General features: G+C 37.4%; 1 protein-coding gene across 2 annotated transcripts in view; it reads left to right on the top strand.

Annotated features, from left to right (window-relative positions):
- The window catches only part of grm8a (glutamate receptor, metabotropic 8a), a 269,794-nt gene that overhangs the window by 83,711 nt on the left and 170,839 nt on the right, over positions 1 to 15,244 (top strand). For both annotated transcript variants that reach the window (XM_088645158.1, XM_088645159.1), the window contains exon 3: positions 7,067 to 7,283. In XM_088645158.1, coding sequence (XP_088501284.1) covers positions 7,067 to 7,283 — 217 coding nt within the window. The remainder of the gene's footprint in view (positions 1 to 7,066; positions 7,284 to 15,244) is intronic.

Below are 15,244 nucleotides of genomic sequence, written 5' to 3'. Positions count from 1 at the left end.
GCCATGTCCTGATGCCTATTGCTTTTGAAATCCATTGATTCTTACTGACAAATATGTCCTATAGGGAATATTTAAATCCTCCTGGTCCTCATTAACCCCTATATCCATTATTTCTTGGGGGAAGTAATTTCACGCTTAACATTAAATTGTTAACGCCCCCATTATGGTGCCCATTAAGGACAATAGACAGGAATCACCTATACAGCATTGATTCCCAAATGCAGATATATTATATGTATGATTGCTCTTATAAAAATCATTATAATGATAATATCACTATTATTGTTGCTGATGTTTTATTTTTGTTAAAACAGAACAATTTTTATAGCCCCTCCCCCCAATCCAATAGACAATGAAACATAAGACCTTTTGACAAGAGAAGTGGCCATTCGGTTTTAGTCCATTTAGTGCATTGGTTTTTAATAGCTAATGTATCTGAAAATCTCATTCATCATTTTTTAAAAGAAGACAGGCTGCCCGAAACTTCAACAATGTGGTTGGGTAGTTTGACTCAGCACTGAAGAAAATGTTAAGTGGAAGTCTGTTCCAAAACATGCACTTTTTGGTCCATCCATTTTGAGCCATAGAGTACAGTACCTACACCATAATTAAGTATCAAATGGAGAACTGATACAGCCTTTGCAGATAGCGTTCAAGTGCTTAGTAAGCCATAGAATCTGCTGTTTCCTTATTTGATGGGGGTATCCTCATCATTGGGCGGAGCGGTGGCAATGTGTCTAAGGATCTACACCTGTAGCTGGAAGGTTGCTGGTTCAAATCCTGTAGACAGCAGAGGAATTCTACTCTGTTGGCTGACACTGTGCTCTGTGACACAGCCACAGTAAATGGCTGACACTGTGCTCTGACCCCAAATTCAAATCTTGCAAATTCCTAATGCAAGAAATTGTATATGGCTAATAAAGTGATCTTATCTTCTCTTTCTAACTGACTTCCACCGAATGCTGGTGGCACTTAGCCAGTTGTTCACTACCAGCTGGACAGTCCTAGTCAGATGAATTACTGTATGTTTAGTAGAAAAAAAACAAAACAAATCAGTTCCTGAAATGGGTTAACCATGCAAAAAAATAAAGAAAAACCTTGGGATTGCACATTGTATAAAACAAAATAACAAGAACATAAAGCCAGATTTATAATAAATATTAAAACATTTTTCAATCCCTAAATTCTGGCTGTGACATCATTCCCACAATTTTAACACATTTCAACATTTGAAAACTGTGTGGTATGGTTGAAGTTGAAGTGCCCTTCCCTAAATGATCAATATGTGGTGTGTCCACCTTGACTTCAAACACAGGTATCCGAGCACCTTGGTTTAGATGGGATGTTCTATCATTTGTTCTATAAAGAATCTGCCATATCAGCAATGTTATTTGGCAGTCTCTGAAACTGAAATATGTGGCTACCCATTTCATCCTACAGGTGCTCTGTTGTGATAAGATTCAGTGATACAGTGAGCACGTTCATGATGCTGATCCTATGATAAAGCAGAAGGTCTTGAGTGATCCTTGCTGTGGGGGAATGAGCATTATAGCCTTAGAAGATTATGGGATTACACTGACATTGCTGTTCCTTAGTGTTAGGTGGAACACTGGTCACAAAATGTGGTCAGTCTAATACAGTGCAACAAGAATGTGCTGATTTCAAATGATAGCATTATTGTGTCATGAAAATGTGGTCAATTGTCTAAAGAGTCATAGGTTCCACTATGCGTGATGGCATCCCATAGTTCAGGGGTCTTAAACCCTATACCTGCATTGACTAATATATTCTAGTTTTTGTACCAACCTGAGCAGACAAACTGTTATGCTAATTATTTTCTTATTTTGACTTGATTAGGATTTTTAATAACTTTTTCACGATTACTGAGACCTTTAACTTTATTAAATTTACAGTATGGTACTAGTCTATTCAAATACAGTAATCCGTTGGGCCATTACTCGGGGGTAACATTGTTTGATCTGATCATAGATGTTAATGAAAGTTGTTGATAATAATGATAATAATGTTGCCATTTTGGGGCACTGGATTGCATTGGATAGTACAAGATCTGAGCCATGAGGACTGTAATGAGGTTTGTGGGTCTTTTATTAAGTTGTAGTCTTTCACGGTTTGTGTGATGTCATGGTCTTTCCACATTGTTGGCATAGTGTTTCATCTAACATTGATTTGAACGAATGTAAAGGATGTGCTATATTGATAAATGTGTCAAAAATGATTATAGCTTACATAGCCTTCTTCCCTTAATGTTTACTCTAATACCCTAGTAAAACTCAGTTTTTACAATATACTTGGAGGTTCCACTCCAGTGACACTACAGAATAATGAAGCATTCCACACATTGAGTAAAAATGAGATAATTTCCACTGCAGAGCCAAAATAGCCTAGAGCTCATTCCGATTTCTATAGTGTTAAATGCACTAGAGAACACAAAACCCCCTTCTTGTGGTTGGCATGCTGATCCATTGCAGGGATAACCCCCCGGCAATGCTGGTTCCCACTTATACAGTGGGGTAGACTGGAGCAACTGGGCAAAATTTCAACAGCAGTGTTAGTGATAAACCCAGATCTTTACCCTCTATGCTACACCTCTTCTCCCCACAGATGCAGTACGAACAAATGATTTAATATGCCCTATTCATAAGGTACAGTTATATCTAATCTACAGCTGACAAATCTAAAGTTTAAGCTTAGCTACAGCAAATAAATTTACTTTATTTACTTGATTTGAAATATAAGTATTAATAAAAAGAGCCATACAAATTCAATAGAATTTCAAAGCATGTTCTCTTCCAAGGAAACAAGTACATATTGTGTTAGAAAAATTAAGATTGCATGCAGCTTTTGTTAATACACATTTTTGGAACTTAAAATGACATAAACACATTGATACTGATTATTCTACATTAGAGAGTACACTAAAACATTGAGTCAAAGGGAATTCTTTGGAATGGCAATAATCTTAAACAGCTGTTTTGGAATTATAAACATTATATGGGACAAATCACTTGGTGAATTTGCCTAGATGTAGTTTCAGTAGATAAGTTACATTTTTTAGTACAAACAGATCTTATACTTTGCCACATTGCAAAAGCTGATTAATTAGATTTAAGCTTGATTGCACCTCTCAGTAGGACAAGAAGAAGATACATATGGATTCTGCTTTCAGGAGTTTCTGGTATTAAGCCCAGAGCTGCTATCTGGGAGTCTTTCAGTAACATTGAGATTTCAAAAGTGGTATTATAGTAATTGCCATCAAATAGTTTCCCAGAATCTACCTACTGTAAGTTGGAGAAAGTCCAAAACATACTGAAATAGTTGCCATGCTTTTCTACAACTTCCCCAAAAGCTACTAATTAGAATGAGATATAATTTAGCTTCCCCTGTCAAAACACTTTTCTTAGAACCTTCCAGTAGAATTCATCTCACACATTAGAATAGGTAATCTTAAGAGCTTCACTTGATAGCTGAGTTACTGTATAACATAAACTATGTCTATGGGGCAGTGCATTGAGTTCCATGGTTTTGAATTATAACCCCGCCCACCTTCAGGTGCATTGTGTAAGATCCTTCTTGAGGTTAATGTCGCTGTGCAGACCTTCACACATAAAACCAATCCAGACTTAATGAAATTTGAATGGTCTGTATATGAATTTCAGTGAAGCAAAGCCTATCTGTCTTGAGTTCTTGTTATAGCCTAGGTCTGGCCAAGGTTTAGTTACTCAATTTGCAGCCCCTACATTAAAAAGTGTGCTCAACCATCTTCTTAATTATTTAATTGATAATGAGATCACTATAGAAATTAAACAGCTGGTTGTATTGAAGTATTACAGAGCAGTGGACTGGAAAAGCTATTAGTTGTGTAACCCTGATATACAGTAGCTAAAACTGTGTGTAGCCTTTGGAACAGCTAAAATTGCTTACCTAATTCAAAATCTCTACTTATCTCATGACTCAACAGCTAATCATGACTTCAGTCTAATCAGAACCTCCATTGACACATCTTACTCACACTGATTTTGTTTTGTGAACACACTTTATGTGTATATTGGCATCCAACTATACAATAAGTGAACTGTCAAACACTAGGCAGATTGTAGGCAATACTCGATACAAGTTAACAAGTCTTTGAAGCTGTCTCTACAGTGCCCTCTTGTGGCGATTCCATTATTATTGAGCTCTTAACCTGGTAACCCACCTCACCATGTATTGGACACCTGGATTTTCACGTGCTGAAATATAAGAAAGTAATGAAGGAAGTTTATGAGCAGGCTTTCTAACTCTGCAGTTTTGGTTACTGATGTAATGTCCTGAAACTTCCTATTTGTATGAACCAGATCATCTCTTAAGGGGTGTGGAGGATGTGAGTATGTGAGTGGAATCTTTCTTGGGTTTAAAGTATCCTGGTGAGGGATAGGACTGTGGTCAGATTGAAATCAGGGGTAGGATTACAATGATGACACATCCAGTACATACTGCATGTATGTAAGAAGTAAATCACTTTCTGTAATTTCATGCAAATTCAGAAAAAATATATTTTTAAACGTTTTTCTGACTTTCTGAAAGTGTACAGTACAGGCAGTTGGCAATCCTGACAATAAGACCCATTTGGCAGAGTGTGAATAAGTCACTAACCAACTAATATAAGTTTACTACAATAGCACCCATAGCCTTCTAAAGTAGTAATAGAAGCATGTGTCTTTTCTATCTGTGAACTGACACATATGGTAGCATTTTAAAATCAGTATTAATTGATTAGCAATTGCAATCATCCAACCTTAAGAACTAGCAGCAGCTGCATGTGAAGAGAAGCAGAGAGGTGTAACACACAAAATTACATTAATGTTCAGGGAGATCATAAATGAGCTTACTTCGGAATGTTTTCATTCAAAAGTGTCACTTTTTATACAATGTTATACAATTTACTTGTATACATAATTATTTAATTCTTCTAATAATGATTCTTCATTTTTAGGTTTTCTATGCCTGGGTACTGTATGTGTTTAAAATATATTTATATTTAATTATTTATTTTGTTCAAGAACTCATTTGGAGAATCTGGATTCACTGAGCAGATCACATTTAGGAAATCTGTTTTTATTATTTTTATATTTTGTATCCAAATTTTGATTGCAATTCATACTTCAATAGAAATGTTTGGCCACAAATGTTTTTCTTTCAAAATATTGGAAATGCAGACATAAGGTCTCTCTTTTTTATGATAACAGATGTATGAAATTATAATTTAGAAAATCCATGTGCAGTGAATAAATTACGGATTGTTGCAATGATTATTAAACTTTTAATTGAATGGACACACAGTGCAATGCATACCACTCTCCAAAGATACTATAATGTGAATTTATGTTTATTTGATTTTTAGTCTTAACTGATATTGCTAAACTAAGGCAAAGTCACTCTGGGATTAAGCAGAAAATACTTTTGTCTCCAATATCACAATGAAGTCACGTTGGTTTATAATATCTTGCTGTCCAAATCTTTTAATCTCTCATTCCCTAAACTACGTCCTATGAAGACCCTAGAAGCATTGAGTATGGTATATGTACTGAAGAACATAAGGCCTACCTGTGGTTTCTTTGACACTAAAAACTCCCAATTAAACCATTTCTATCAATATATTACGTTAGCCTTACCAATTGGGTTTGTGTAACTGAGAACATTACTTGATTGCAAACAGAATGTGTGGAAAAGTTCAGATATACTGTCGTTTGATTGTTCATAATGCTTTATAATCTCCATTGCAGTAACTCATGTGTAAAACAAACTTCAAATGAATCAGAAAGTGCTACTGGGATCTAAACCTCTGGTTTACAAAGGAAGGATAAGGAATAGGGGGGTGGGCAGCAGGATAGCTTTAACTTTATATTATTAATTGTGGGGGTGCATTATTATATCCAACCATCACACTTAAACATTCAATGAAATGTAATAATTTACAATGTTTTGAGATGCGATATCACTTATCCTGACTTGGCATGCTTTTTTGTCATTCTGCATTGCAGTCTAATCATACTTTGGAGAGAACAAAGCTTCCATAGCTGCATGATAATGACTTTTGGGAATGAGAAGTTCTTTGCTGTTCCTAGAAGGTTTATTAAAAATGAAACATTGCGGAATGAGCCAGTTTTGGCTATAAATCAGCCACTGGATGGCAATCTGTATTTTACAGATACGTACAGGTTTAATCCATGTCAGTGATCACAATGGTAAGAGCAGTGTCTTCTCTAATGTCTGGTGTAAAACAGTAGAAAATCCCATTTTTCAATTAGGGAAATTTTAATATTCAAAGATGATATTCGAAGTTACATGTATCATACGTGCTTTCAGAGATTTTATAGGGTAGAAATGTACCGTAGACTGAAATTTTAAAATACAAATTTGGTTTAGAATGTACCAATTTGAATCAGATGAAAAACAATCATATTGTTGTTATATAATAAACATTTTAATACTTGGAGATCTTTGTTGTATTATACTAACAAAGATTAATTTTATTTTCCAATTGGAGATTTATCTGCTAATTTTAAAGTAGAAAACATCATTTTAGGTTTTGATATATATTTCATATTTGACAAAGATTTGACATATTTGATGCTGATATATCCTGCAGTAAAACCTTTGTCTTTAAATTACAAATGGAATAAAATCTGACTAGGTTTAAATATCAAAGTATCTCAAAATGTTCTATACTGTCAAACTGTCAGTAGATCTTTTTACAGATTTCTAATTTATGTCTGCCATTGCATTAAGTGTAATCTGTTGCTATTACAGCATTGAATGACATTATATTGTTGGCAATGTTCTGCTACTCATGGGATGAAAATGACACCATGCTGCCTATGTGGATATCCTGGACTTTCCTTTATGTGAAATCAATCAATCAGCCAATGTGTCCCCAGGACCATTAACTTGCCTGCCAGCCTGCTTGTCTCACTGTCTGCTTGTCTGCCATCCTGTCTGTATTTTTCATGAGCTAAAAAAGATCCTGCAGGAAACTAATATTTTCCTTTTTGTTCTGTCTCTACAGATACCTCAAATTAGCTATGCATCTACCGCACCTGAACTGAGTGACAACACCAGGTATGACTTTTTTTCCCGAGTTGTCCCACCTGATTCATATCAAGCCCAAGCCATGGTTGATATTGTCACTGCTATGGGATGGAATTATGTGTCGACTCTGGCTTCTGAGGGAAACTATGGAGAGAGTGGTGTAGAGGCATTCATACAGATCTCAAGGGAGTCTGGTAAGTGGCCATTTATTGGTTTTGTATTCACTGGCTTCAACTCACAGTATATTGCCTCCTTGGAATAATTAACAGGTGCTTGTCAGAGTAGTGCTCTCAGCAAGAGGATTCTTGTTGCTTCACAAAACCTTGTAAAGATGTCACTGTTACTGCTTTTTTTGTGAAGGTTAATATTGCTAAAGTAAATATTTTCCTTATCTGTTTGAACTGGTTAATGAAACAACAATACTGTAACCAACAGAAAACTACTATCAAGCATTAAATATGATCTGCACTTTCTGAAAAAAACCTATATTCATTTTATTGTATGTGTTGTGCTTCGTTTTGTAAAAGTAATCTGAGTGTGCTGAAATGCAGTAGCAAAGTCACAAACTCCGTGAGATTATGTTACCAATTTCTTATTTGCTTTCCTGATTTTACATTTTTACCTTAATTAATTAATTATGTACCTTAATATGTTCCCTATGATAGTTTTGGAATGTAAAGTTTTTGTATATTTTCTGGGTTTAAACATGAAGCATAGTCAATATTCATAACTAACAAAACTGAGAAACAGGTATGTGATCTGTCTTCTAAAATGTGTCTACAGATTTAGATAGACAACAGTATTCAGCACATACAGTACATGTATAAAAACACAGCAACAATTCCTGTTTAATTTTTTTTTCTTCTCAGATGCATAATCATTAAATGTGTAGATTAATATTTTTGTCACCTCTTCAATGCACAACACAATGATAAGTGTCAGAAAGTACATATCAACAGATGTTGATTTTTTTCATGAATAAGTTTTTGTTAAGGGCCTTTAAAATTGTTTTTTCTAAAATAAAACTACCTAGAAATTAAAAATAAATACAGGAATACATAAAGTATCTATTTAGACAAGTGCTTGAACTTGAAAAATGGTTTGTGTTTATCACTATAAATATGAAAATCTCCTTAAAAATCCTATTTTAAAATGTGATTATATACCGTGCCTGCAAATATATGTTATTGTTTTTTAGAGACCTTATGGTTGTAAGGAGTAAGTACATCATGTGGGTTAATGGAAAAACAATTTTGATTTTCCTATTATTGTTAACGCACTGTGAATGTCTTGAAAATGAGTGCAGGGTCTGAATTCACCTGCAGTGATGCCACTCCCAAGATGATGTGTGAGGCAATAGCCATATTATTGATGTATGTACTGTATATTATTTAATCAAACAGTTACTGTCATTGAGGACCTTAAAACAAACAAAATAATGGATTGGCTTATGTTAGTATTTAACATTTTATTAATAGTGCTCAACAGAAAAAGTTGAACTAACAGAATAACAACATTGGTGGTGTTATTGAACTTTTCTGAATAAAGATATAATTATAGAGGGTGTTCAAGCAACTTAAAAAACATTTTAATATGTTATATATCCTCAAATAGCAATCAAGGAGCTCATCAAAATTATACATGTAGTTTCGTACCATTTTTGTGAGGCAACGTCCAAAATGACATTTTGAAGAATCATATGCACACACAGAATGTCTTCTGATTGGATTAATTGCAGGAGAAATAGAGGTTGTTCTGCACATTCTTTAATTTAAACTTTTTTACAATACAGAATATGACAATCCCATTTTGTGTGATCTAGCTTAAATTAACAACAGTTGAAGTCCTTATTAGTTGTAATTGACTGCCTTCATGGATCAGTGTTACTGTTGTTTATTTGCTTCTATTTCCTTTTAATTGCAGCACATTGTTTGTATACAGTAGAACTAATGACAGAATGTAACATTTTAGTTTTCTTATTATCTTGAGAGTGATACTTCTGTGCTACAGCCTGATGGCAATAAGTAGCCTTGTGACTACAGCATTTTCATGCTAAGAACACATGCTACTGTACTGTATGAATATCTCAGATTGCATGTGATTTAATAAAATATAATATCAATGACAGATACCCAAGATGCACTTGAACCGTATCACATGTACAGTGGGTATAGAAAGTCACCACCCCCTTTCAAAATGTTCACCTTTTGTTGCCCTAAAGCCCAAAAAGAAGACAAATAAAGAAGACCTTTTTCCAGTTTTATTTACAAATTGTACCTTACAACAGCCAAGTAATAAAAGAAAGCAACATTTCTGTAAAAAAATAAAGAAAGCAAAATAAAAAGTAGAATAATTGGGTTGGATAAGAGAACACCCCCCTAAGTTAATACTTGGTGGAAGAACCTTTCGCTTTAATTGCAGCCTTGAGTCTGTTTGGATACACCTCTACCAACTTTGCCCACCTAGAGGGAGGAATATTTTCCTATTCCTCCTTACAGAAGTGGTCATCGTCATGTTGAAAGGTGAACCAATTTCCCATTTTCAACTTCCTGGCTGAGGGCTGTAGGTTTTCTTCAAGAATGTGCCTGTATTTTGCACCATCCATCTTCCCTTCTATCCTGACAAGTGCTCCTGTCCCAACTGAAGAGAAACACCCCCACAACAGGATGCTGCCACCAGTGTGCTTTACTGTAGGAATGGTGTTCTTTGCATGGTAAGATGTATAGGGTTTTCGCCAGATGTACCGTTTTGCATTCCAGCCAAAAAGTACGATTTTGTTCTCATCTGACCACAACACCTTTCGCCACTTGGCCACAGAATCTTTAAGATGCTTTTTAGCAAAACAAACGAGACTTGATGTGGCTTTTTTTTAAGGAGTGGCTTTTTTCTTGCCACCCTCCCATAGATGCCAGATTTGTGGAGCGCTTGTGATATTGTCACACGCACACAATGACGCAGTAATACTTATAAATAGCTGGTCTATGACCCATGACTTTTTCTTTTAGTTTGTCAGACTGCAAATGGTGAGAGATTCTTAATGTAAGTATATCCCCCTAAGAGAAATGACAGTGAGAGTTTTACAAATTGGAACATTAAGGATGGGTAAAATAATAATAATGAAATAATTAAAAGGACTCAGGTTAACTCATAAACTGGTAAAAAACTCAATTAATATACAACAGATGCATTTTATTTAGTCCCCCACAAAGTGTAAAATGTAATTAGACTAGTTTTTTACTAACTATGTACTTCTAGTAGTCTTCAGCAATAACTTTCAATTTTTCTCTCTATTGACTTTTATAGCATTTGAGCATATTGCCTTATGAATTTCACTAGTTCTATTTATTTCACTATTTCTGATGTTCACCTAACCATTAAATGTTACATAAATACTGTGAATGAAAGCAAGGTCTGATAAACATATTCTTCCCTCAGTTTAATAACAATAGACAGCAACAGGCCTTGTTATATAATTGAGATGTGGTGGATATGTGGTTTTAACACCAGACTGCAAAATGCTTTGTTATATAATTGAAATGTGGTGGATATGTGGTTTTAACACCAGATTGCAAAATGCTTTGTACATAATTTCTGTTAAATAGTAGACATTTCTATTACTAATTGCCATGTGATCAACAAATAATGTGGAAAGGAGGATGTCGGATTTTTTTTTGCTGTGTTCTCTCTCACAATGAACAAGGCAAAGCTGGAAGGCATTACCGTATACTGTAGCTCACATTCCCCTTTCCTTCCTTATTTATTTAATTGTGTTTTGTGTCTCAAGCTACAAAGCTGAATCCTGGTTCTGTGACTAGAAACCTGTTAACAACTTCTGACAACACTTGTGTTCTTGTCAGCACATTGATAGAATTTGTTCTGTCTAATCTGTGGGAGTACAAAGACTATTTCCTTGTTTCTGCCATCTTGCCCTGATATTTGTACCTTGAAAGTAAAGGTCTATGTATTGAAAAGAAATCAAGCTGGTGCTACAAGAGATTAATACCCCAGCACTTCCCTTCATATAAAGGAAAAAAAGAAGGGAAGATAGATGCAAATGCCTTTTAAAATCATATACCACCTGAACCATGAAAGTAGGGTTGCTCAAAATACAGTATGATCAGATCATTGATTGGGTTACTGTTCTGTATATGGAAGGCCACCAATCAATGTCATCAACTTCTCAGGCAAATTTTAAACTGTGGAATCAGCCTTCTTAGTTTATTTTTCTGTAAAGTCGGCTGACTCCATCCATCCTCATTAAATTCATTAAAGCTTTCCAAACACTGTTCGGTAGTGACCTGAAGGACATCTATTGTTTTTGACCAAGCCATGTATTACTAAGCTGGGATCTGGACTCATTTAAGTTGATGTACTACAATGATAGCATGATGGTTCTTCAGTTTTGTTTAAACCAGTCTGGAGGCCTTTTCGTTCTGATGCAGTTCATGATTAAATCCTGTCAGTTTAAAGTTATGCTTCAGTGAACTACCTTTCAATTAGTAGAATGCGTAATGTATTAAGTTCAAGGTGAGAAGTAGGGGTTAGTAAAATAGAGAAAAGAGCACCCTGACCAGGTGGGTGACTGGGTTGGCTGATTCGGCAGCCTCCGGGGCATGAAAACAAGAACACCCCAGTCTCGCGGAGAGTCGTTTGAGAGGCTCTGCCTCACGATTGGGAGCTAGGCCCTCAGGGGTAGGGAAGGAAGAGGAAGACTCTCTTGACTCGCTGAGAGGCGCTGCCTCATGACCAGGTGCTGCCCTCAGGGGATAGAAAGGAGGAGACAGCCCCTTGACTCGCTGAGAGTCGCACGAGAGGCACTGCCTCATGACTGGGAACGAATCCCTCAAGGGGGGAAGAGAAAGAACCTCTGACTGGAGGAATCACTTTGAGAGGCGCTGCTCGAGGGGTTGAGAATGAGGAACTGCTCGGGAAGAAAGGGAAAGTAATCCCCTGACTCGCTGAGAGTCACTTTGAGGTGCTGCCTCACAACTGGGAAAAGCCCTCAGGGGACCGTGGGAACAAGAATTAGTAAGTTACAGTTCCTGAGAATAATGTGGTTGGGGGTCCCCTGTGGCTCACGCTTGAGAACCTCCCCAGAAAGGGTCAAGGTAGTGTTGCCATCCTGAGTTCGGGGAAGTGACCTTTACTGACCCCCCCCCCCCCCCCAAGATGGATCCCGGACCAACAGTTTTCCTCCCGATACCTGTGAGGACAAACAAAGTGTGTACCAATGCATAATTAAAACAAAAAAGAAAAAAGAATAGAAGAGGCTATATGTGATCCTGATTGCACAGTGGAGAGGAAAAAAACCCTATATGCCATTCAGGGGAAAACCTCTGCTGGTCCCGGCGGACAGATGACCCCACTCTGGGCATACTTGCAGTAGATAATGAACTGCTGAAATGCCTGAGGGAGAGGTGTTGATGTAAAGGTGGAGTGCAGAGGTGGACGACTGGCCCGTTGTTTGAGTAAGTTGAATATCCAGGATAGCTCGGCAGTGGAGATGGTAGCTCCAATTCTGAAGGAACGAGGAGAGTAAACTGAGGGTTGAGACCAGTGTTGGAGATTGAAACTCACAGCTGAGAAGAAAACATGTACCTAGGTACTGAAGTGTTCACAACGAAGTGGATCAAGCTAGAAGAGCATAGAAATAAAATGAGAGGCTGGGGTACAAGTCAGGTCACTCAATTTTGGAAAACAGAATACAGACAAACTGGTGAATTGCGGCTCTTAGAATCTGCAGCAGCCAAACACATTGCATCCAGAAGAGCATCCTTGAAGGGGTAAAATGGCCTTGTCTCAGGAAAAAAGCAGGTGATGTTGGAGGAGATAGCCTTCCTGAAAGGAACTCTTAGTGCTGTCTCTGGATTCCACAAAGTGCAAGATGGAGTGCTGGAATAGAAAGCAGTGAGGACATTAAAGGGACTGAAAACATGGGGAAGAACTGAATCCCAGAGGTAAGATCCTGTTGCACTTGGAAATTAACAAGAAGAGTGAGGTTTAAATGGAAAAAAAAGCATCCGGTGCCATGGGGGAAAGGGAGAGCATGCAGTCTGCAGCCCTGGCAGAAGAATAGCATGAAGAGGAAAATAGCCGAGATGGGCATGAGGATGCCGGATTCGGGTAACTATGAACAGTAAAAAGCATTGGATGAACATTTGAAAGGCCAGGGGGGCAATCCTCTCTAGAGGTGAAGGAAATCCAGGTGAGATGTCGAAGAAAACTTGAAACTAGGGGAAGAGGATCTTCCTTTATCGGTTATGGAAGCAGTGGACCCGATATCAGAAATAAGATTGATCACTGGTGTATCACAGACATGGATGGCAGCGACAATAGGAAAGAGCTCTAATAGGGGTGATGATTATAAAAGGAGGGAGAAAAAACACTGAGGATTAAATATTACTGAAAGAATGACAGAAGCATTAGAAAAAAGGAGGAGGTCATACAGTACACCAATTCTTGTAGAAGAGAGAGGCGGTTCTGAAGACGGAGTAGAGATTCACAGTGTGATATCCTTCCGAGCGTCAGCTGATATAGTAATGTGGCCATTGTGAGACAAGGGTTGTAGAAAGCGAGAAGTTGGGAAAAAGATTTGACTTGAAGTATAATGCGGATATCATAATTTTATTGCACCGACTAGGATAGCAAGTCACATTAGCAATAATTTCAAAATCTGAAAAGAAATTGGACAAAATAAAGAACCACCTTAAACAAATAAGCAGTAGTAGTCCACTCCTAGCACCGTGGAGGGTGGAAAGAACAGATAGCATCCCTGAAAATTGATGAAATTCAGAATAAATTTGCAGAGAGTGAAACTTAAGATGTGGAACCAACGATTTAGAGCAACTGGAGATCTCCAGATTCCACTACTCAGTAATCACATTCAGAACCATCTAGTATGAGAGAAATGGAATTGACGTCTTTACCTTCAAGGATCTGGTGGCGAAAATGAGGGTGGCCTGAGAGCAGCAAAGAGTGTGAGGCTTTTGCTATACTGAGGGTGGAGAGAAAAAAAAAGACTGGAAATGGGCGGAGCTGAAGGAGGCAGAGCTGAATGAAGGGAATTTTCATGCATGAGCAGATGGGAATTAATATTGGCTACAGAGCGACAAAGTAGTTTGAGATTTTGAGAAAGCTGTTGGGAAATCTGCACAGGAAGAGAAACTGAGAGAGAGCTGGGTAGCTGCGGAGGACGAGAAGGCGGAACTGGAGAGTTGAGAGGAGGAGGAGGTGCTGTCCGATTTGAAAAGGTATTGCTGTAGAGAGAGAAGATGGATGAAACGGAATCGCATAAAAGTAGAAAAAAGGGGCTAAACGGTCAGAGTGAGGAGGAATAGGAATACATCTGTCGAACAGTGATATGAGAAGCCTTGGAAGAGGCCAGTCCATGTAAAAGAGATGAGTCGGCATATCCGAGGTGGTGCGGCAGCGTTTGGATGGAGTAATGCGGGAGGCTGGATGTGAGAAGCAGAAGCATCAGCTACGGGGAAGAGGAGGATTACTGTAGGTTGAAAATTAGAAGGTCGAGATGGCGAAACAGAGGAACACAAATGGCATGGAGAATCTTCAAGGTTCTGGAGGAGGAGGTCTGGAGAGCACGGAGAGTTAGGCCTGCGAGCCATTATAGGTCTAGCGCTCAGAATTCAAGTAAGTTAAATTAATAAACCCTAGTGTGTGTTAGCAGGGTTAGGGTTTAAATAGGAAGGATAATTGAATGATAGAGGAAGGGGCGGAGCAGCCCCTGCTTCTCCCCTAGAACTCCACCTATTACACCTCCTCCTCCATTACACCTGAAATGCTGCCATAGACTGCCTTTACTATGCTGTATCAGTCACAGGACCTTGTAAAAATATCATAAATTGGAAATCATATAGTAAATTAATTAAAATATTTGCAATACTTAAAAAAATCTTTGAGTTGGGACAAAGCCAAAAATGTTGAATTATTCCTATATTCCAAAGATTTGTTTTATTTTAGTGTACTTACACAGCCTTGGTATCTATTTCTATTCATTGTGAATACGAAATATGGTTCTATTTTGTAAATCATTGACTGGTTGACATAATCCCTTATGGATAAAAAATAATTTGAAGACTACTGAGCTTGTTGCAGGACAGGCTATTTCCTTACTTAAATATTGTTTCTCTGTTTCTGC

Source organism: Lepisosteus platostomus, chromosome 9, assembly GCF_059453375.1.
Source record: "Lepisosteus platostomus isolate fLepPlt1 chromosome 9, fLepPlt1.hap1, whole genome shotgun sequence".
NCBI lineage: Eukaryota > Metazoa > Chordata > Actinopteri > Semionotiformes > Lepisosteidae > Lepisosteus > Lepisosteus platostomus.
Note: the sequence above shows the minus strand (reverse complement) of the source record. Positions and strands in the feature narration are given on the sequence as shown.